Below are 21,838 nucleotides of genomic sequence, written 5' to 3'. Positions count from 1 at the left end.
CTGCATCAATTCTCTATATAGCTACTGTCTACTGAGCCGACGGCAAAAATTGGCTCAAAAACTCTTCTTGAATTCTGATAGAGTCGTCCATTGCTTTCGATTAAGCTCGAACCAAGTACGCGCCTTATCACGCAAAGTAGTGCCGATAGCGTTTAACATTTCTTTACCCGGAATCCTATAGAAGCGCTGGCAGTCCTCTAGTCCTGATAAATAGCTAATCGCGTTCGTATTACCATCGTCCGAAAAACGAAGCGACCAGGCATTCAGCGCACTAACACCATCGGCTGGCACGCCATTAATATATTTAACACACTTTGGACTTTTCTCTTTCTTTCAAGTTTTTGCCGTCTTATCGCTTGTACGCGCGCGACCAAAGCGCTAATTGGTTACGCGTCGCGCGCCTGCCTAATCCTGCGTGGGGCACGCACGCCTATCTCTCTCTCTCTCTCTCTATTTTTCTAACACTTCTCTCTGTTAGTCTTAGTCTTAGTTAGTACTTCTCTAAAGTTAGTAGAGTCTGAATTCAATATAGCTATTGAAGTGAATACCTTTTCAAATTCACTTAAAACTTTACCTTCATTATACCGAGTTAGGAACCCAAAACTATTATCTAGTAAATTAGCTATTCCTTCCGCCATTGCTTTGTAATCTCGTTTTACCTTATTACCTATCTTAGGTTGTATTCTAGTCTAATTCTATATTTCTTTCATTTTTCTATTTTTCTTTTATTAATTTCGGTTTTCTGTCAAGCATTTTTGAATGGTCCTATTATATCGGTTTGAGTTAGTGAAAGAGAGTGATCTGCTCTATTTCTAATTTCTTTGAAAGGTTATTTACTCATTTTAAATATTATACATACTTCATAGTTTTCATTGTATTTAATATTTTCGAGTTAATTATTTATCTTATGCATTGTTAATAAATAACCATAAGAAGGATGTCCTAATCTAATATGCCATAACATCCCTTCAACTAACTCTTCTGAATACTTTTTGTCTAATTCAAATGAAGCAAATAGATCATCTATGGGTTTATTATTTTTTCAGGTCGTCTAAGCTGCAATTTTCGAAATATCCATACTGACTAAATTTAGGTATTAATTCATATATGAAGTAGGAAAAGTAAGTAAACCTGGAAAAGAAGTTGGTTCGGCAAAAGTTGAACCGATGGATATTGATACCACTGAAGATGTCTCTTTTGTGACGAGAGCAGGCCGTGTGCCGGTCTCCCGTCTGCGTTTCTCCCTCCTCCACTCAGCAAGGCGTGTTGGCCAACGTTAGGCGCATTAAAGTATGCGCCTAACACATGGTCTTTTTGTTTCAGCGCCAAGGACGGGCCAGCGCAGTTGAGCGCAAGAAAAAGTTGAGGAGCGCGGAGAGAGAGTGAGGAAAAGAGAGAGAGAGAGAGTACTAGGCCCATGCAGGGATAAGTAGGCGCGCAACGCGTGACCATTAAGCGGTGCGTCGCGTGCCACCTCAAGGTAGGGAGACGAGCGAGCGCCGCTGGACAGCTGAGAGGAAAGTTAACCCTAACGGCAACAGCTTTGTCTGCGACTACAGCCAGCCCCACCTGCAAGGAGAGTCAACGTCGCCTGCGGATACTTGGTCAGCGACAGTAGCCAACAGCTAGCAACGATCTGACCAGCAACGACGACCGGTACTTCCTGCGGCAGCACATCGCTCAAGATTCTCGACGTTGCGAGGAGCAGTGAATAAAGGTTAAGCCTTCCGTGCTTCTTTCTCTCTACACTCTCTCTCTCTGGTGATGCGACGACCGGTGCGTGTTGAATAAGATAGCCTGGCATTCACGTGCCGGCTATCTAAAGGTTGTAACGGAGAATTCCGGCCGTACCCGTCTGGGTTACTCGCGACCGCCCGCACAAATTATTTATTCGGGGATTCGGGAAGCAAAAGACGTTCCCACGACTGAATAACGCGTCGAGCATAAACACGTTAAATGCACAGATTCGAAGTCGGGATGAGGAGTGATACAGCGGCGAATAAACACAACAGCGGATTAATACGCTAGTCTTTAATTGTCAACAAACGATTACAATACGGCAACCTCGGACTTACACACTACGAGCGGTACAATAACAAACGCGAACGCGAAGGTGAATCGGTGGCTGGTCAGCCTGCCGATTACCTTATAAAAACTAGATATTATACAAATGCCCGACAAACACTTTTCGCTGATAGGCTATTAACGGGTAGCCAGCAGGTCTGCTGTGCTACCAACCATAGACTGACGCCCAAACATGCAAGAGAGAGAGACAAGAGAAAAATACGGCACCGACCTCGACCTTCAGCCTCTCCGACGGCTGGAGCGCTCTGCACCGTGACGTCACTGGTGTGCTCCTCGCTGACCGTATCGCTGGTATATTCTTTTGTCGTCGCTATCTGTCTTCTGGCTCGTCCTCTCGCTCGCTCCGCAATATTGCCGCCTCAACCGCAACCCGCTCGTTGATCGTTGTTGCTGCTGTCTTCGCCGCCTTTTTATTGTCCTGGACGACAGCCCGTCCTGACTGCTCGCGCGCGCACCCGCGCACCTCGCCAATACCTCACACGCACCGGTGCCGGGTATACTTCGGAACACGGCTGGGCGCGACCCAGCTTCACTCTCCGATACTCGTCCGCGCACCAGGCGTGTCTCCAAAACGAACGATCGTCGACGAGGTCGCGAGGCCAACCTTGAAAAACCGTCACCGTCGGTTTTATCCGCGCGGGCGACTTCCTCTGCTCATTGTTTAGCAGAGACTCTCCAATTTTCCGCGGCGATCCGTAATTCGAGCGCTCTCTCTCTCTCTCTCTCTCTCTTTCTCTCTTCTTCTGCGCCATCTGCGTCGCTCCAGTCGTCAGCTCAGCCCGTGTTCAGCACCTCGCAAACAAAAGGTCCAAGCATGAGTGTGCGTGCCAAACGTACACACTCTCAGCCTGGCGCGGCGCACGGACATTTGCGAGAGCTAAAGGGACGAGATCGGCCTAGTCGATATTCTCCGTCACAGCCCCCCGAAGCAACCGATCCTTTCGATAGGGTCGGGGGCTGTCTCCCGCTCTCGCCGTCCGGGCGCCTCGCCATGGCTGGGCCTTTCTGTTGGCCACGAGTGAACTGTCTGGTAGCGGTAAAATGAAATAATTAAAACCCACAACCAAAAGCAAAACCCAGACCTAAAACTGAAACCAGAACCAGACGACCTTACAACACGAAAACAACAACCCCAAGAGAGAAACATCGCTTCTTCGAACTGGCCCGACACCTTCCTCGATGGGCAACCCACTGTGAGAAACCGCTCGCGGGCACTGCCTCACACGAGTGGCGCCTACGGCACTCCGAACAATCTCGCGCGTTTCCTAGTCTCACACCCTTAGGTCGAGTTCGTCGTGCCCGAACCTTGCAGCCCACCGTAAACTATCGTTGAGAGCGTTGGATTTCCACTCCCAGTGGACCGGTTTCCAGCCAACCTACGAATTGGCTCGCAGTTCGCACAGGTGCGGAATGTACAGTTCGGCGCCTGGAAGTTCTGGCATGACTCTTTCGATTGACGCAGAGGACAACTCGAAGCATAATGTCCCGGTTGACGACACCGGAAACAAATTGAGTTCCTCTGTGCCCGGCCAGTCTGTTCTCGATTAGAACCAGAGCATTCCGAGATCCTGTGGCCCTCTCCATTGCAGCCATAGCATCGACCCTGAAGAATAGCTCTATCTCGCCCGTTCCTTGGGCTATTCTGACGTTGAGTGACCCGCATATGTCTGCCAGATCTTCCCTGGTCTCTGTCGGTGCTGGGACCCGGTAATTGTACTAGTACGGGCTGCATAAAACTGGTCGCCGCGCACTGATACACTCCCGAGTCGCTACCCGACGAACGTCCGGATGTGGCAGTGTCAGAAGCATTCTTCTTCTCTTGCTTCTTCTTAGCCTTCGGTTTCTCCGCCGGAGACGCCTCTCCTTGGGCAACCACGGCACTGACTGCCACGTGGCTCTTCTTGCCCTTTCCTCGATAAGCAGCGTCCTCAACCGGCAAGTTGTCCTTAGCAGAAGGAGGATGCCATCTCCTCTCACACTCACGATGCTTTTCCAGCTTCTCTCCGTAATATTCTATATCACGCAGAGTGCATACCGTCTTCTCCTGGATATACCTCCTGTACTCCGGGTTCAATCCTGCCTTTGCCAAACGAATCAGTTTTCTCTCTGAAGGATGGGGCCTCATTCGCCTTACGACGCTCTCGAACGCAGTCAGGTAATCCCCTATCGATTCATCCTCACCCTGCGTTCGGCGAGCTAACACGTCGTAATATTCCTCCCTAGACAGTGTTCGGCAATAATGATGACGGAAATTGGAAGCGAACTCTCGGAACGTGCGCCACGTTCCAAATTTGTTGGACAGCCACACCTCTGCGCGATCGGAAAAGATCGCATACAGAGCTGGAAGCACTTCGCGATCCGGGAGCCTGTACATTTGTATACAGCGCTCCAACCTCTCCAAGAAACGTTCAGCTGACGATCCTGGGGCTCCGGTGAATCTCAGATTCCATGTGCGGAACGCAATCACCGCATCAGCCCGTCTCCCATTCAAGCGCCTTCTCTCGCCTTGAGGGGGCCACCCACTGGAGCTCAATCTCGCTCGATTGTCACGGTGTGATCGACGTTGGCAACGAGCACATGTTCTCTCGTCTTCGCTGTAGGAACTGATGTCACTCGCCTCGCTCGACTCTGCAGAGCTCACGCACCTATTTCGCTGCCTCCTGCCTGGTCTCCGCCTGCGACGTGGTCGCCTCCGACTCGTCTCACTAGACGAATTCAGCGAAGACGTCGGCGGACCCAAATTTTTGTCTGGTCTCGCCCGACGCTCCCTATCACTCGTCGCTGAAGCCATTGACCCCCATCCCAGCTTTTGCAAAGGTCTGTCAGGACCTGAGTGCTGGGGTAGCCTGGGCCGTTTTTCCGGTAAGGATAGTACAAACGCACTAAGTTTTCTATCAGGTTTGAGTGATTGCCAGCGCTATTATGGCATCTCGGACGAAGAGATGCTGATAGCAAGAGGCACTGCATTCCGCGATAAGGCGCGTACATGGTACGAGGTTAATCGCAATATGTGGAGGACGCTGAAAGACTTTAAAAAGAGTTTTTCTAGCTTTTTCTGTCGACGATTGAACAGAGAACAACTTTACGGTGAATTGCGTCAAAGGACACAGGGCGAGAATGAGAACATTACGGACTATGTCGTGGCTTTTCAGACAATTTTACGCCGTTTTGATCCGCCTGTTTCGGTGAAACGCCAGTTAGCTATGATTATAGAGGGTCTACACCCAAGATATAAACGATACCTTAAAACTAAAACCTTCTCCGATCTAAATAGTTTTAAAGAAGCGGGTATGGCGCTCGAAGATCGCATGGCTGGTTGGAAAAGGTGGCAAAAGCCGCCCACGGCTGATGTAACGCTAATTCCGGAATCCTCGTACATAGAGACGAAGAAGTCACCCGGTAAGCAAAAATCGGTCGAAAATATTGATGGTTTAAACGACGCGATTGACGAGGTCTTAACAGTCGTATCTTCTAAAAAGAAAGCGCAGCAGCAAAACAAAAAACTAGGTAAAAAGGGCAAGAAGCAGAACGGTGAAATTGCCGTGGCTATTGCCGATAGGCAACAGCCACAGGCAAGAAACCGGCCTGCGAACGAAGCCGCGCCTGCTCGTCAGAGCGCGCAGGCTTCGTTGGCCTCGGCTGCAGGTCTAGCCCCTAGTCTGGTCCCGCAGCAGCGCAATCAGGGAGGTAGCAACTTAAATAGGCCATTTACGGGGGCTTGCTTCAATTGTAACGCGGTGGGACATAGGAGGGCGCAATGCCCGATAGCTCAGGTCAATCCGCCGGTAGTTTGTTATAAATGCCGACAACCGGGGCATTACGCTAACAACTGTCCAACGCGAACTTCAGAGCCCACCTTATATTGCCAGGTTTGTGGGACAATCGGTTACGTGCTTAGAGAATGCCCTACTTGTAATCAGGTGAAGCAGGGAAACCTCAGCGCGGGAGCCGCCGACCGCTCGACGACTCCTGCATAAGATGGATTGAGCGGGCCACTGAGATAGAGAAAGTGCTTCGCGCAAAGAGCAAAGACACCGTACAAGAAAGGAATAGAGTTGAGGCAAAAGGGGAAGGCGAGAGTAAGGCAGAAACTGCCAGTTCTGCGCCTCCTTTCGTGAATTTAGTAAAAGAGGAAGGCGAGAATAAGGCAGGAACTGCCAGTTTTGCGCCACCTCTCTTAGACGAGGTAATAGGGGAATATTTGAAAGTCAAGGCTAATGTCAAGCGTATAGTATTTGTAGAATATGAGGATCCGGAAAAATGGAGTAAGGAAATCGTTGAGTTTAAAAACGTGTTTAAAAGCGAGTTTAGTCGTTCGACATTGAAAGAAGCTCGGGCTCAAAGTGACGAGGGCGTAAGTTTCCCTAGTAGGATCAGCAATGAATCCGAAGAGGCAAATAAACGTGACTCGTTACAGCAGGATGCGGAAAGTCTTCGAAAAGATCGACACACTAACACGCGAGAAATTTTGCCCGATAAGGATACGCATGATGCGATCGGGTTTAATAAATTTTGCGCGATAATTAGCTCGCCCGAGAAGTGCCCAGCGAGGCAAAATGAGTTGCCATCGTCGCGCACGAACACGAATGAGGCAGGTTCGACTATTTTGCCCACGGTTGGGCAGGCTTCGGAAAAGGCCATTGCTTTAAGAAATCAGGGCGAACCTGTGGTAGACTTTGCTGGTAAGAATACGAGCTACAGATTAGATAGTGAGGGTCTGCGTCCGGAACATGACAAGGTGAAACCAATAGTAGCTTATCCTGCGCCGAATAACGTAGCTCAATTACGCCGATTCCTGAGTATTGTAGGGTGGTATGCTCGTTTTATCGAACACGAGAGAGAGATAAAGGTCCCGTTAACCAAACTCATCCGAAAGAACCAGCCATGGGAATGGAAAGAAGAACAGCAAGTTACACTTGAGAGGCTAAAGCGCGCATTAACGGAGGCGCCGGTACTCGCGCGCCCTGATTTTACGCGCCCCTTTTACTTGCACTGCGATGGCTCTTCCCTCGCGGTTGGCGCGTGTTTGGTTCAGGTATTCGACGACGGCGAGCTTCTTATTTGCTACGCCAGTCGGATGCTTAACGCGCACGAACGAAATTACACGGTGAGCGAAATCGAGTTTTTGGCAGTACTTTTTGCGGTAAAAAAGTTTAGGCCTTATATAGAAGGCTCACACTTTGTCATCGTTACGGATCATAGTGCGCTTACTAGGATTCTTAATAAACGCGAACTTACTGTTCAGGTGGGAAACTCCAGAATATATCATTAGTGATAATGCGAAGGCATACAGGAGCAAAGTATTTCAAGATAGGTTGCGAGAATACGGTATCGAACATATATTTTGTCCTGCATCAGCAAAGTAACCCGGTCGGGCGCGTAAATCGTACTCTAAAAACGATGATAGCGATGTTTGTAGATGCCGATCACAGGAGCTGGGATAGGTATTTGCATGAACTTCGTCATGCTATCAATACGGCGACTCAGGCGTCTACAAAAGTATCGCCGGCGTTTCTAAACTTTGGTAGGGATCCGCGTCCGTTAAAGAGTTTAAGGCGCGAGATCGAGGCAAATGCCCCTATTGTTAAGATAGATACGAAGGCGTGGGAAGAGAGGCTATCACGTTTAAATACGTTACGCGACTTGGTAGCTAAGCATACCTGAAGCTCAGAAAAGCAAAAGAAACACTACGATAAGGGTAGGCGCCAGGTGCTTTTGCAGGTAGGTGATTTGGTTTTGCGCAAAGTGCATACGCTTTCGAGCGCAGCCGATGGTAAAAACGCGAAACTCGATCCGAAATTCGACGGACCGTTTGAAATTATTTCAGTAATTTCGCCCGAGATCTACGAGCTAGCGACGAACAGTAAGCATCGTACAGCTAGGGTACACGTCTCGGAAATTATGCGATATATACCACCGCCTAAGGTAAATAAATAGTTTGCGAAATAGGACAGGTGTAATCGACGTCAGGTGATGATGGCTGAAACCGAGAAGTCGGGCCGCATCGCTCAAGTCGCCAAGGCCCAAACACCTATAGTCGACGTGACCGCATCGGTGAACTCGACAGAAATTGCGAGGCTATGGAGATGGACCGAGCGTCGGGGTCTGCCGCCCAGTTTTCAAGCCTTGAGCAGGCGGCCTCCTTTGACGTCGAGGTTACCTCTTGTGTTTCATAGTTGGCATAGGCATCGGTTGGCGGGGACAGTGACGGGCAGGCGAAGGGGTTCCCTTTGCCGCCACCTTTGCCTTCACCCCCGACGCCGTTCGTGAGCGACCGGCGAGGGGTCCGTTTGCTAACGGGAAACCGCCGTGCGGGTTCGATAATTCGTCTGGCTGCGCCCACTCGTACAGGCTGGTACGACCTGTTCCGATTCTTCAGGCAGCGAGCCCGGCCTTGTCCTCTGCGTCGCCGTGTTTGGTCGACGAAACCGGGTTCCGGCTGCTAAGAGGTAGCTTCCTGCAAAACCTGGCTCCGGTCCCTTGGGATGAGGAATTGGACGTGCCCTCGTTCCGCTGTTTCAATTGCAGAACAGGGTCACATCTCAGGTCGGCCTGCAGGAACCCGCCTCTCTCGCGTCCGGTCTGTAGAAACTGTGGGCGACTCGATGTCCGCGTGCAAGACTGTCCGCGTTGCCGCGATGCCTTCATGGCAGACCAAGCGCGCGCACGATCGGTGGAGGAGGTAAGGGTTCGGGTTCACCCAGGCGAACCAGTAGAGCTCCCGGCATCGCAGGCAAAGACTGTGGAGCCGGAGCTCGAAGTTCCTAGGTCGGTGCCCGAGGTAGCTAGCCCTGAATCCTCCGTCGGGGAGCCCAAGGCGAAGAAGCCCAGGCACCGATATGGCAAGCGTTTTTGCGCTAAGCTCGCGCGTAGGTCACAGGCGCTTACTGCAGACGGAGCCGGGACTGAAGCTGGTTCGGCTGAAAATACGGGGATGGAAGTCGCGCCGCAGACGGAGCAGGCGTCGGTCCCCTCGAGTAAATTTAATATTTATAATATTTATATATTATTTATAATAATATTTATAATAAACAAAATATATAATAAAATGTTTTTTTATTGCCACTTTGGGACTCAAAATACAAATTTTTTCGGTAAAATTTGATATCACGTTTGAACGTGTAAATTCCCCTATAATTCGAATCTACCATAAGCAACAGTAGTTTCCATTTGAAATTTTCAAGTTGAGCCAGATTTGGGCCAATTTTTGGAATTGGACCCAAAACACTGAGTTTTCCATTTGAAAGAACGAAAAAAATTACAAAAGAAACAATATAAATCTTTTCAAGAGCAAAAAACACGACTTTTACACATATTTGAAGTTATGTAAGATCATAAGATAATTTTTTTCGGTCAAACTAATTAATATATCTGAAAGTATGAGTCTTTCCCTTCAAAATGAATTTTAAATCGTTCAGATATCTTTTTCTTTCACCAAAATATGATAATTTGAATTTAGCGTCTCGCCAACTTATGCACTTCAAGCGTATGTAGATAATTATAATTGGCAACCCTATTTTTACCACCTAAATTACCGTATGTGCCGCTACAAAAAAATACGTGTCCAATATTTTTCGATACTCTAATCGTATGCGAAACTTGAAGAAAATCGGTGACGGACACCTCCCTGCCTTCCCTTGTTAGAGAAAGAGAGAGAGAGGGGCGTGCGTGCCCCACGTAGGATTAGGCAGGCGCGCGACGCATAACAAATTAGTGCTTTGGTCTCACGCCACCTAATAAGTAGGTCAAGTGTGAGGAGAGAAAGAGCGAGCGAAGAAGCTGTCGATTGCGGAAGCGAGCGAGAGGTCAGATGGTTCTAAGTCGGTCAGCGGTACAGAGTGCAGAGTGCAGAAGTAAAGGTCAGCCGAATACATAAGCGTCCCGAGGAGCTGAAACGAGAAACCAGGCAAAGAGAAAAAGGACAAGTGCCATTCCACCAGTATCTTGCCAGGGACGCTACCCGGAAGAAGCCGGCGAAGAAGTTATCCAGCGACGGCCAGCAACATCATCGGCAGGGCGCAGCCATGCCTCCCGTTCCCGCATAGATAAGGTCCAGACTCGTTCTCTTCATTCTTTCTTTCTCTCTCTCTCTATCTTTAGCGGAATGGCACAGCGAGTAGGTGTAAGAATCAGGTAAGTAGCAAGACGTGAACACGCCGGTTACCTGTCTTAATTAAGGTCGGCATTATTATTTGTTAAGGTAGCGTACCGTCAAGGTGATTCCTCGCCGGGCGGTCTTTTTTTCTTAGTTTAAGTAGGCTAAGTCGGTTTGTCCTCAAGGCGGTCACCTGCCGGGCGACACGTTCTGTATGTCGGTTAGATTTTGTAAGTGCGGTAAATTAGTTAATTTGTTCTTCGTTCTTTTATTGTAGTATGTGTTAAAAAAACCGTTGTGTTCAGTACAGTTAAGGCGTGTTTATAACACCGTTGTGTTCGTTAGAGTTCAAGATTTTTGTAAACTTTGTAGAATTTATAATTATACGGTATGTTCATTTAACAGTATTTGAAGTGTGATTTTTGGTTAATTACATTTCTTTATCTTACCTTTCCCTCCCCCCCCCCTCCTCGATTGCTATGAGCGAGTGCCCCTCACTTATCTACCTCTAAAAATTGATAACGATAAAGTTTCGTTACAGCTCATCAAAGCGTACTTCTAACGAGTGTATTTTAACCTGAATATAACTAATAGATTCAGGTTTATTTTCCTGTCGAAAGTCCAAATATTTCTTATTTACTTTAACTTTTGCTACTTCGCCAGGCTCTACCGTCTGTTCACTAACTAACTTATCATATTCCATTAACTGACAAGCCCCATCGTTGCAAGCGTTGTAGTGCCGGCCCATTGCTTTTGCCTACCCAAAACGAAATTGTTCAAAACATAGAAGTTTTATATGTAGATATACGGCAATGCATTTGCATGCTCTTACAAAGAGCTTTCAACTGACGTATTCATGAAATGCAATAAATGCCTTGCTCTAACTTTTTCGAACGATAATTCAGATTTAAAATTTCAAAACTTTTTCTCATCTTTGATTCCGGCCCATATCCTGCAACAAATTGTAACAAAATTTGAGATACATCATTTTTTTAGCTTTTTCCAAGCGTTATATAAAACGCTCATTTTAAATTCGAATCCATCAAATATAACGCGAATATATTCGAATTTATCAAATATAATCTTTTAAATTTGAAATATCTTGGTAAATTCGAGAGATAGAAAAATATTTAAATGAAACAAAAATTTGTCAATCCAAGTAGAATATAACAGAATTTTTTCGAAAGACTTTTTTTAATTTTTGTTATCTGATGTTGACATACATAATTTATTCTGAAACTGGTTACCAAAATTATTCAAATACTTTATTCAATCAAGAAGTAAGATATAATCTATTTTCCCATCACAATATCAAGAATTTATGAACTGATAGTATACACATCTGATTCGCCGAAAAAATGATAGTGCAATCAAGCACAAACAAATTTTATGAATTTCGGTAAATATTAAATTTCAGTGTTAAATTTTCTTTTTCATAAGGAATATTGGAATCAAATCAAGCTTGGAAGTGATCTTTGATTGAGAAGAAAAACTTATCTTCGAAGCAGCGTATAACAATTGAGGCCGTGCATGAAAGTGGTAAAAGCAATAGCCTAATTGCACATGATCTGAAAATTCCCAGACATAGTGTGGATTAAAATGTATGTAAATTACTTAAACATGGTAACACTAAAAATAGACATGTGGAAGGAACAACAAAAGTAACAACAAAGTAACATAATAATTATATAGCACAAGTTCATTTACGTGATATCGTTAACTTTTGCTGGATTCAAATCACAAGTTCAAACTAATTTAACAATGAAAATAAGTGGAACAACTATCAACAGAAAACTTGGATAATGTGGTCTTTTTGGTCGAGTTGCTGTGAAGAAACCTTTACTTTGAAAAGTTAACAGAAAAAAACGTTTATTTTGGACCAGAAAACATAAACATTGAACTACAGCTGATTGGATTAGAAAGTTCTATGGAATAAATTATTTAAATTTAAAATATTTGGAAATAAACGGAAAATTTATATGCGTCGAAGAGTGAATGAAAAATTTTCGGAAAATAGTATTGTGTCTACATCTAAACATGGTGGATAACTAATGGTTTGTGGATGTTCGAGGTTTCCCATGTTGGCGACCTTCTAAAAATATATGAAATTTTAAAGAAAGAAGATTATCAAAATATTGTTCAAAGTCACTAGAATAATTGGCTCTAAATTTATATTCCAACAAGACAATGATTCAAAACACACGTAAGAATTATCTAAAGAATCTTAAAGAAAGAGAAAACTTAAATATATGGTTCGGCCTCCCTAATCTCCGGATTTAAATCTCAATGAATTGTTATAGGAAGAGCTTGATCGTGATGTACAAAGGTATGCCTTACGTCGTGGACATATCTATAGGCTAAATTGTAAGAAGAATGGAATAAAATCTCAAAAAATACGCTAAACAAACAGGATACCTAAAATATCACGAGCAGTAATTAAAAGTAAAGGTAGACATTTTGATGGAAGTAATATTCAATTTATTCTCTAGGTTAATGTTATTTATTAATGATAATATTATTATTGTTAGAACTATTTATTATTAACAGTTAATATAATTGATAAATAAATTTATATATATTTACAATCAATGTTAAATCAATTTAAAAATAATGATTGTGTTTTGGAAAACTGTTGTTTTATGGTGACTATACAGATATAAAAACTTAACCCAAAAATACAATGTTGTTTGTATTGCAACGGTAGTCGATTCAAGGAATCAATCCATTCGCGATTCTGTAACTCGCGCGTTAGTTCGAACAATTAAGAGAGAGAGGGGGCGCGCGAGTATTTAAATTAAGCAGTTATGCCTCAAATGTCTACGTGACGATACCGCCAAATTTATTTTGCACTGTGTTTCGCCGAATGATCAAGTTTTTTTGGGACAATCTTAAGTGCGAGAGTGCAACGGTATTACCACGGCAAAAAGCAGCAGCAGATCAGCAGCAGCATATTGCAGCCGATAGGAGAGCTAAGCAGCGCAGCAGATTAAGTGGAGGAGCAGCGACAGTTGATTTACCTCAGCAACAATTACAGCTGATCACCATAATTACACCGCAGGGTAGATGCACCTCCCGTTATTATTACGTGACAAAATACATTCGGTATTTTGTCAACCGTGATAGCGAATTTTTTGTATTCGCGCCGAGCGTTAGTTTCGCGGTAATTTTGAATCTTCTCTCTTTCTCTCACTCACCGAATAATAATTCATTGTAAATTCTGTTCACGTGCGTTAGTCTTTCGGTCCATAAAAGACTAGTTTTTTTTCTAATTAAAGTTAGTTAATTTAATTCGCTGATTATGTCATTTAATTTCCCATTAGCTTAAGCGATTTGTAAAGGCTTGGGTTTTAATCTGATTACATCTAGGGGATTAAGCGGATTAGGCGTAAAGTCGCTCACACCTAAGATACATCGAGTGTCACAAGTCACGTGACTTAAGGTGAGTTCAAGAGTTTAACTCCGTTGGAAAGAAGACACTTAAATGAAATCATCTGACGTAAAGGCGAATACACGTACAACTATACGTGTTTAACGGAGCGGCGGTTAGCTCTGCATCGTGGGAGTTTGAGCTTCAATAAATTTTCCATTTTTTCAGATAACCTCCCCCGTTACAGTATGTATATTAAATGTGATAAACTAATTTCATACAAATATTACATATTTGTTATTGATCATAGTACCTTTCATATATAGTATAATTGTTAAAGTAGCCTATTCCAGCGCGCTTCGCACCCTCAAAACACGCTACCATTAGAGACTATCATCCTCTTTCTGATTCATTTTCAATGGAGTTTTCAAACATTTTTTTATTCATATTCTTTTACTTATAGTTTACTCTTTGTTTGTTCTTAATAACAATAGAAAGATAGCACATACAAATTTTTTGTACGCCTTTAAAATACACTCTACGATATACTGTCACTCTTAAATATTTATTTAAGAAGCGTAACCAGAACATTAATTACTGAATTCATTACTTGATTATAAATTGTCACTAAATATTCAATTAACAGATCAGCTACAATACGATATCAATATGAAAGCGAGAAAAAACCAGTAGTTAGAATTAACTACTGGCTACACGGGAAACCTACAACTATTCTGTCACATCTAGTATGATATGCTAACAGTGTTAATACAATTTCTAACCTCGTGATAAATGTAGTGTGATCGTCTAGAAATATTATTTGTTTATATCTCATAATAATATACAATGCTTTTTTCACCTTCAATATATTTCTCAAATTACAACATTAAATTTTCATTAACTGAAGCCTTTTATAACGTTATATTTACTGATTTTCTTTCAGATTATTATTCACAGAACGGAAAACCTTAATTCATGAAGCAATTTCTGGTACAGCTATTGTACAATTGAAAGGTATATTTTTTATCTATTAAATGTTTTATCACTTTGATTTTTTTTTTAAATATTTTTGGAGTATAACTTGTCATTTGAAAGCAGACTTGCAATTATTTATGTATTATTTTGTAGATTTTCTGTGTGAAATCTATTCTGCTCAAAACATCTTTTCTCACCCATTCATTGCGATCATTTGCCAATATTACATATTGACTTAAAAAAAAGTCGACAAACTTTGAGTTTGATTTCCACATTACTTTGCAATTTATTGAAATTCATTTTTTTATTAGATAATCTCATTCACACTATAACGAGTCACATTCTCGTTATGTTTCTCTCTCCCTGCGGCCAGTCTATTTATTAATCATATTTATACCTTACCATGCATTATAATAATTTTTAATTTGTAGCGCAGTTGAAATGTCAGCGAACAAGATAAGAGTCGAGCCCTACGATCTGTACTATCGATAATCCTTAGCGCGGATGTCTCGGAGAGACCGCGATCGCGAAGGGGAGAGAGAAAGAGAGCGCGCAATGGGCAGTTGGCATGCGAGCCGAGACCGGTACGAACTCTAGCTTAATCTGACAGCATCTTTTTTACGTTACGAGAGATTACGGAGGAGTAAGCGAGTACGCAGTAGAGATTATACAAGCCCGAAGATCGCCAGTGAAGAGCGAAGACTCATAGTGAATGCTGACAGGAATACCGTCAACTATAAAGCTTAGGAACGAGAACGCCCGCGCGAGCGTAGGCTAGGAGTAAGCGTGGTCGCGACCTATCGTACGCGCGTTTCTGTTGTTCTAACAACCGACGACAACAACTGTAAGTACCTGCTCGATTCTTTTCTCTCTCCCTTGGCTTTCTCTCTCTCTCCTATTGCTTGTGAATTGCATTTGTTCCTTTAGCTTTTCGCCCAACCTACGCACTCTGTCATTTTGCTCAGCATTGCGTCTTGCCTCGAGCCGCTTTAAGCGAATTCGTCGTCCGATCTTGCTCGGTCGCTGACAAGATCGGCGCATCGCGTTTTGTTGTCGCCTTGTTCGCTGCCGCTCACATTTCGTCAATACGCGCGCTTGCATGTACTCGCGAGTGCCTAAATACACGATTCATTTTTACTAAAATCCGCAGTGGCTTATTCCGATACACCTGCCTTATTGCATAACCACTTCGCAGCGAGACTCTTTAGGTTGTCTCTCCCCAAGTAATCTGTAGCTCACGACACTCTCCGCGGGCCGAATTTCTACGTAAGGAAGGAGGCAAGCTGATGCAGCTAGACCCAGGCACTGTTCGCGCTGGCGCACAGGGTCGCCTTGGACAGCGGACTTCACTTTATTAAAATATTAATATTAAAATATTAATCCGGGAGAATTATTTATTATATAGCTGATTTAGCCCGAAAAGAGCTCCAACTAAAACTGAATTATATTTTGGCGCCCAACGTGCATATCGAATTCTCAGGAAACTTCATGCAAAGATAACCTTCGCGGAAACAAAGAAAAAATAAAGAGACTCACCAAGCCAGTGAATGTAAACACAAGTAAGGAAACAAGCAAAACACTTTTGTTTGTGATACGAACACGCGTGCATAAAAAAAAACATAGAGTGTTTATGTCGTACAGACATACTCTATCGGAATAGCGTGAGCTAAGCGAACGACGCTAAGTCACGTGTATTTACTGTATAACAGGGTTTTGGCTAACCTGCCGTTACAGCAGGTATCGAGAGGATGGATTAGTTGACAGCTCGGCTTAATAAACAGCTAATGCCACGAGGCTGGTGCACTGGCACCTGTGTGGCCAAGCCTTTTTAACCAGCCACGACATCAAGCAGCCTCGTGGCCCGCGTAGAGCGTCGCAGGTAGCAGTGGCTGAAAAGCGCGAAAAGTAGTGACGAGCGCAGAGAATTCGCCAAGGATTGGGAGTGAGAGTCGGGCGCAAAGTCCAAGAACGCAGAGAATAAGAAGGATAAGAATAATTTATATAAAGTGTCATAGAGAAAGCGTACAGAGTAGTAAATCGGCAAAGAGAGAGAGAAGCAGGCAAGCAAGTAAGAGAGAGCTAAACGAGTCGGTACTTACAATGAGGCAACAATGGCCAGGCCCTCCGTACAATAAGCGTTCGCTCGCTGAATGGCGTTCCCGGACGCCGGTTGCAGTGGTAACGGAGCGTAGGACTACCTAGCGCTAGGTCCTCGCACACACACACTGTCCTGTCAAAACGCCGCACCACTGCACCCACTCGCGAATAATTTAAGGCAACGCCAGACCGAAAGTCCGAATACGCCAAAAAGAAAAGAAAAGTCAAGGATCGCTAAACCACGGCAACTGCCCAAGCAAAGACCGGATCTTCAACGCGCGCTCAAGTACGTGTCGCCCGCGTTACGTCCGCCAGTCAATTCCTGCGGGAGGCGTCCGCCACTCTTTCATCGCGCTTTTCGGCAGCGCGACCACACGCATACACGCATACACGCGGACGCGACTCTCCCTGCTTATAGGCTCGTTAATAGATATGCCGCGCTCTCTCTCTTACCTTATACTTCGACGTTGTCGGCTGCTGCAGGCTGCTGTATAATATAATATGAATCCAAATATAGTATAAGTATATGAATTATGTATATGCATACGTGGGAAAAGAGACATGACGAATGAATTAAATTCGTTATAACTGTGATATAAGAAACAGCCTGGACACTGGCGAATACAAGCGTTTACGCATATACATCTCACGTATAAGCGGAAATCACAAAACGACTATTTGTGTATGCATATCAATTCCCGATAAATGAATTTCGATTGTAATATAACCTATCTATATATTTATACATTTTACGAAGCGCCCTATTATTTAATAACATTTTCTTTTATTATATATTATTATACACTGATACCGTCGTACAACGCCAAACTAAAATATAAAAATAATAGATTAAGATAAATAAAATAATAAATATTAAATAATCTTAGAAAGAAGAAAGCAAATAAAAGAAAATTATCAAGAACAAATAGAAGAATATAAAACTGTATATAAATAATAATAAATAAAAACAAGATGTCGGACAAACTAATTTAACTATTTTTAGAACAGAAGTAAATATTAGAATAAAAGAATGGATTAAAACACTACCTAGTGATACATTAAATTCAGTCTTAAACGACCTTGAGCTCAACAACGATAGCTCAATGTACGAACGTGCTAATAAATTATATAGACGGTTAAAAGGCGATTATACCGCGCAAGATTTTGTTGAGACAATCGATAATTTGTCGCTTCAAGCGAAAGAAAGACGCGATAATTTATATATGACATTGATACAATCAAATGTCATCCCAAAACCGATACGCGACGATTTTATAGAAATAATACAGCAAGAAATTGGACAAAACAGAAGAAACAAACAACGAACAGGATACACAACAACAAGACATGTCGTTAACACCAGCTTCGAATACGTCAGGAATAGTAATAAGAGAATCTGCGACGAATGTAACAATTCCAACGACAACAAATATGGCTCAAACTATGACAATGTTTGTAAGCCCGTGATGTCGACAACAGAAAATAAGACGAATGCTATGCCACATATGTTGCAAATACCAGAGAAAATGATTTGGTGTAAGCTACCCTCAGGGAAGGCACAATACATACCAGAATCAACGGCAAAAGAGCTGAAAGGAGCTTTAATTGCAACAAAAACGTTAAAAGAGAAGGTCGACGAGCTAGAGAAAAATTTATCAAGACTCAAAAGCGAAAACGCTGAACTGCAAAACACAGTTTACAGTCTAAATAATCAAATAAAAACGATAACAGATATCAATAGCAATTTGAAAGTTACGAGACAAGATAAAAATGTTATCTTTAGAGACACGTATAGTCTCATCGACCCAGATTTTGATTTAACGACATTCGAAGAACAACCACAGCTGAACGCAAGAACAGCACTCTTATCATCAACGGCAAGGACTCAAACAAGCTCAAGCTGGGAGAGGGGGGATCACAGACAAGAAACATATTTGCTTTCGCATGCGGCAGGAGCGCAATCGACAAATGCGACTCAACAGCAAGCCACTTTGATCCATGGACTTCCAAGTTGGAGGACTAGTGGAAACCATTGGGATAGTACTAGAGTTCTGACAAGGAACTTAGGACAAACGGTGCGAGACTGGAAGATACATTTCTCGGGCGACACAAGCACGAGTATTGAGGAATTTCTTGCATGAGTAGAAGAAAATTACTGTTTGGACCGCATCACGGAAGACGAGATTCTTGATTCACTGTCTACACTTTTCAGAGGTCAAGCGCTACAATGGTACCGATTCTTGAGACCAACGTGGAACACGTACTAGGAGTTTCGAGAGGCAGCATTGACAGCTTACAGTAAGGTGCATCGCTATCATCGTAACACATCAGTGGAGGCCCACTTGAAAACGCAAGGACCCGATGAAACAGTTCGGGATTATTTATCTGCGATGAACACCATATTTAGCCGCTTTGAGCGACCGTGGAGTATTCCAGATCAGATCAATTTGGCTATTGATATCATGATCCCCAAGTTGAAGAAAGAAATGAAGAAGGACCAGCAAAGTATTACGTCATTGCCACAGCTTCTTAACCGAGCCCAAGAAATGGAAATGGCCGAGTCAGACGAACATTGGAAGCATCCGCCGTCTCCAGAACAGAGCTTGTTACCAGAAGCGGCATACAAGCCTAAAACGAAAGCAACTGCGTGACCAAAAGTGAACATCGCTTCCATTAACGAGAACAACGTCATCTTGGAGATTGACTTAGAAAAATCCTTTCAAAATTTCTTTAATAAGAAATGCTTAGAGTTTGCTACTACTAGGCCTCAAAGTCTACCCGTCGCGAGTATTGACGCTACCCCTACTTCTACGAAGAGCGCTGCGTCAACCAATCACTCAGGAAGAGGAGGCCGAGGTGGAGGACGATGGAGCCCTAGAGGCGGACGAGGAGGCGAGCATCGATCTGAGAGCCAAGCAAAGGTAATAACACCGCGCTTGGATCGCAACAAAGACAAACCACCTGGCCCAGACGCAGATAAACTGCTCTGTTGCGAGTGTAGTTGGCCCGGCTACACAAAAGCTACCTGCCCGGATTGCTCTAAAACAGAACAACCAAAAAACGCCGACAGGAGCGAGTAGACGAGGTCCCTATCGCTTCATTTATTTCGAGGGCCTCATCAGCTAACGCCGACTCAGGAGACCGCCAGGCTCAGTGCCCCGCAACAGCTATCCACACGCCGGCGCGGAATGTTGAAACGATTACGCTGAAGCCAGACCAAAGTACTGCGCTTTAGTCGTAGAATACCCTCGATGGTGGCTAACCTTACAGGTAGGTCACTTTGCTTTCAAAGCATTATATGATACTGGTGCTTCAAGAACCGTATTAAGCCCAATTGGCCTTCAAATAGCCGCGGCCCTTATCTGTCATATAGCTATGTACAACGGCCCGGGAGCTCGCGCTATAGATGAACATTACGTGCCCATCATTGGCAGCGTACAGCTACCATTCTCGGTCGGAGGGGTTTCTCATATGATAGACGCCCTAATTCTTAGCGAAGCCGAAACGGAATGTACTCTAGGAGGAGATTTCATTCGAGCGTTTTCCGCTTGCCTTGACCCAGAGACTAATACCTTACGGGTAAAAAGGTGTGACCGACGGGTACCACTTATTCTCTCGTTTCTGAGGATAGATCAGTCGCTTGCCCTGTCCTCTTTAGGCATTGAAGAGATTAACCAGGAGCAACGCTCAGAAATCGACCGAATTGTAGAAGAAGTTTTACCTGAAACTCTTTACAGCCACATTGGAAAAAAACACAAACACCCATATTGGAAGTATACAGGAGATAAGTTATATATTTACCAACCAAACATAATCGTGGACGAATTGATGGGTACAGATGAAGATGCTTGGAAGCTAGTACTTCCACGAGAACAGAGAGCTCAAGTCTTATCAGAGTGTCATGATAGTCTTACCGCAGGACATCTAGGGCGCTACAAGACGCAAAAGCGAGCCGCGCTTAAATACTATTGGCCTGGCATACACACAGATGTAGCTCACTACGTTCGTAACTGCCTCGTTTGCCAACAGACTAAAGTGGAGCAAGTTGCTCCAGCAGGACTGATGGGACGGCACCTAGTCACACGGCCATGGGAAATCGTGGCGGGCGACACTATGGGCCCTTTTCCTAAGTCAGCACAAGGCTATGAGCATCTATTAATCTTCATCGACCTCTTCACTCGCTGGATTGAGTGTATCCCGTACGCAAAGCCAACGGGAGAGCGATCAGACGCGAGTTGAAGGAGCGAGTATTCCTGCGATTTGGAGTGCCCGATAAGTTTTTATCGGACAATGGGACTCCATTCAAAAACAAATTGGTAGACGAGTTCTTGGACTCGTTCGGCGTTGTCCACGGCACGTGTGCGCCGTACTCGCCAAAGAGCAACCCAACCGAGAGAGTGAACTGCACGATAAAAACCATGATCAGCGCGTTCATCCAAGAAAATCATGCTACCTGGGATGCTCACATCACGGAATTCGCCTTTGCGTATAACACAGCTATTCACGAAGCGACGCGCGCTAGCCCAGCTTTTCTCAATTACGGACGGCATCCCGACCTTCCTCACACTAAGAAGAGAGCGGAAGACAGAGACATGATCCGAAACCTCGAAGCCGCCGCCATAGAGAATTGGCATGCGAGGATGGAAAAACTAGGAGATTTTCGCGCAGTAGCACTTGAAAATACGCGAATGGCGCAAGATCGCCAAGAGAAATATTACAACGTCAAGCAAAGGGACGTAGAATATCGCGTCGGAGATAAGGTATGGGCCAAAAACCGCCTACTTTCCTCGGCCGCAATGAAAATCGCTGCAAAACTAAGCCCGAAATTCGCAGGACCGTTACAGCTCGCGTAGGAATGAACTCTTACCAGCTTAGCACCGAAGAAGGTACTGACATAGGAAAGGTAGCCGTTTGCGATTTACGCCCTTGTCACGACGAAAAGCAATGTCCAAAAATTGATGAGACGGAGAAATGCGAGTCTAACGTGGAAGACTTGAACCTCGATAATTTGTTCGCACCAATCCCTAAAAGCGACAAGAGCAACGAGCAAAACAAAAAGAAGATGGCCGATAGCGAACTAACCTCCGGCTCAGAACCCTTAACAAAAAGAAGGCGTGGCCGACCAAAGGGGAAAAAGAAACTTTCCCCACCGACGGTCCCACCGTCGCCAAGGCAGCTTCGCTCAAGACAACACTAACCTTTGCGTTGCTACCCCACTC

General features: G+C 44.3%; 1 protein-coding gene across 4 annotated transcripts in view; it reads left to right on the top strand.

Annotated features, from left to right (window-relative positions):
• The window catches only part of LOC131673191 (islet cell autoantigen 1), a 434,595-nt gene that overhangs the window by 272,192 nt on the left and 140,565 nt on the right, over positions 1 to 21,838 (top strand). For all 4 annotated transcript variants that reach the window (XR_009302690.1, XR_009302693.1, XR_009302694.1 and 1 more), the window contains one exon: positions 14,491 to 14,561. Coding sequence is in view for 1 of the 4 variants with exons in the window: in XM_058951163.1 (XP_058807146.1) it covers positions 14,491 to 14,561 (71 nt within the window). In the remaining 3 variants the exon portion in view is untranslated. The remainder of the gene's footprint in view (positions 1 to 14,490; positions 14,562 to 21,838) is intronic.

This window comes from Phymastichus coffea, unplaced genomic scaffold (genome assembly GCF_024137745.1).
Source record: "Phymastichus coffea isolate CEN01 unplaced genomic scaffold, Cenicafe_Pcof_1.1 PCOF00001, whole genome shotgun sequence".
In the NCBI taxonomy this organism is placed as follows: domain Eukaryota; kingdom Metazoa; phylum Arthropoda; class Insecta; order Hymenoptera; family Eulophidae; genus Phymastichus; species Phymastichus coffea.
The sequence above is the reverse complement of the archived record's forward strand: the minus strand, read 5'-3'. Positions and strand labels throughout refer to the sequence as shown.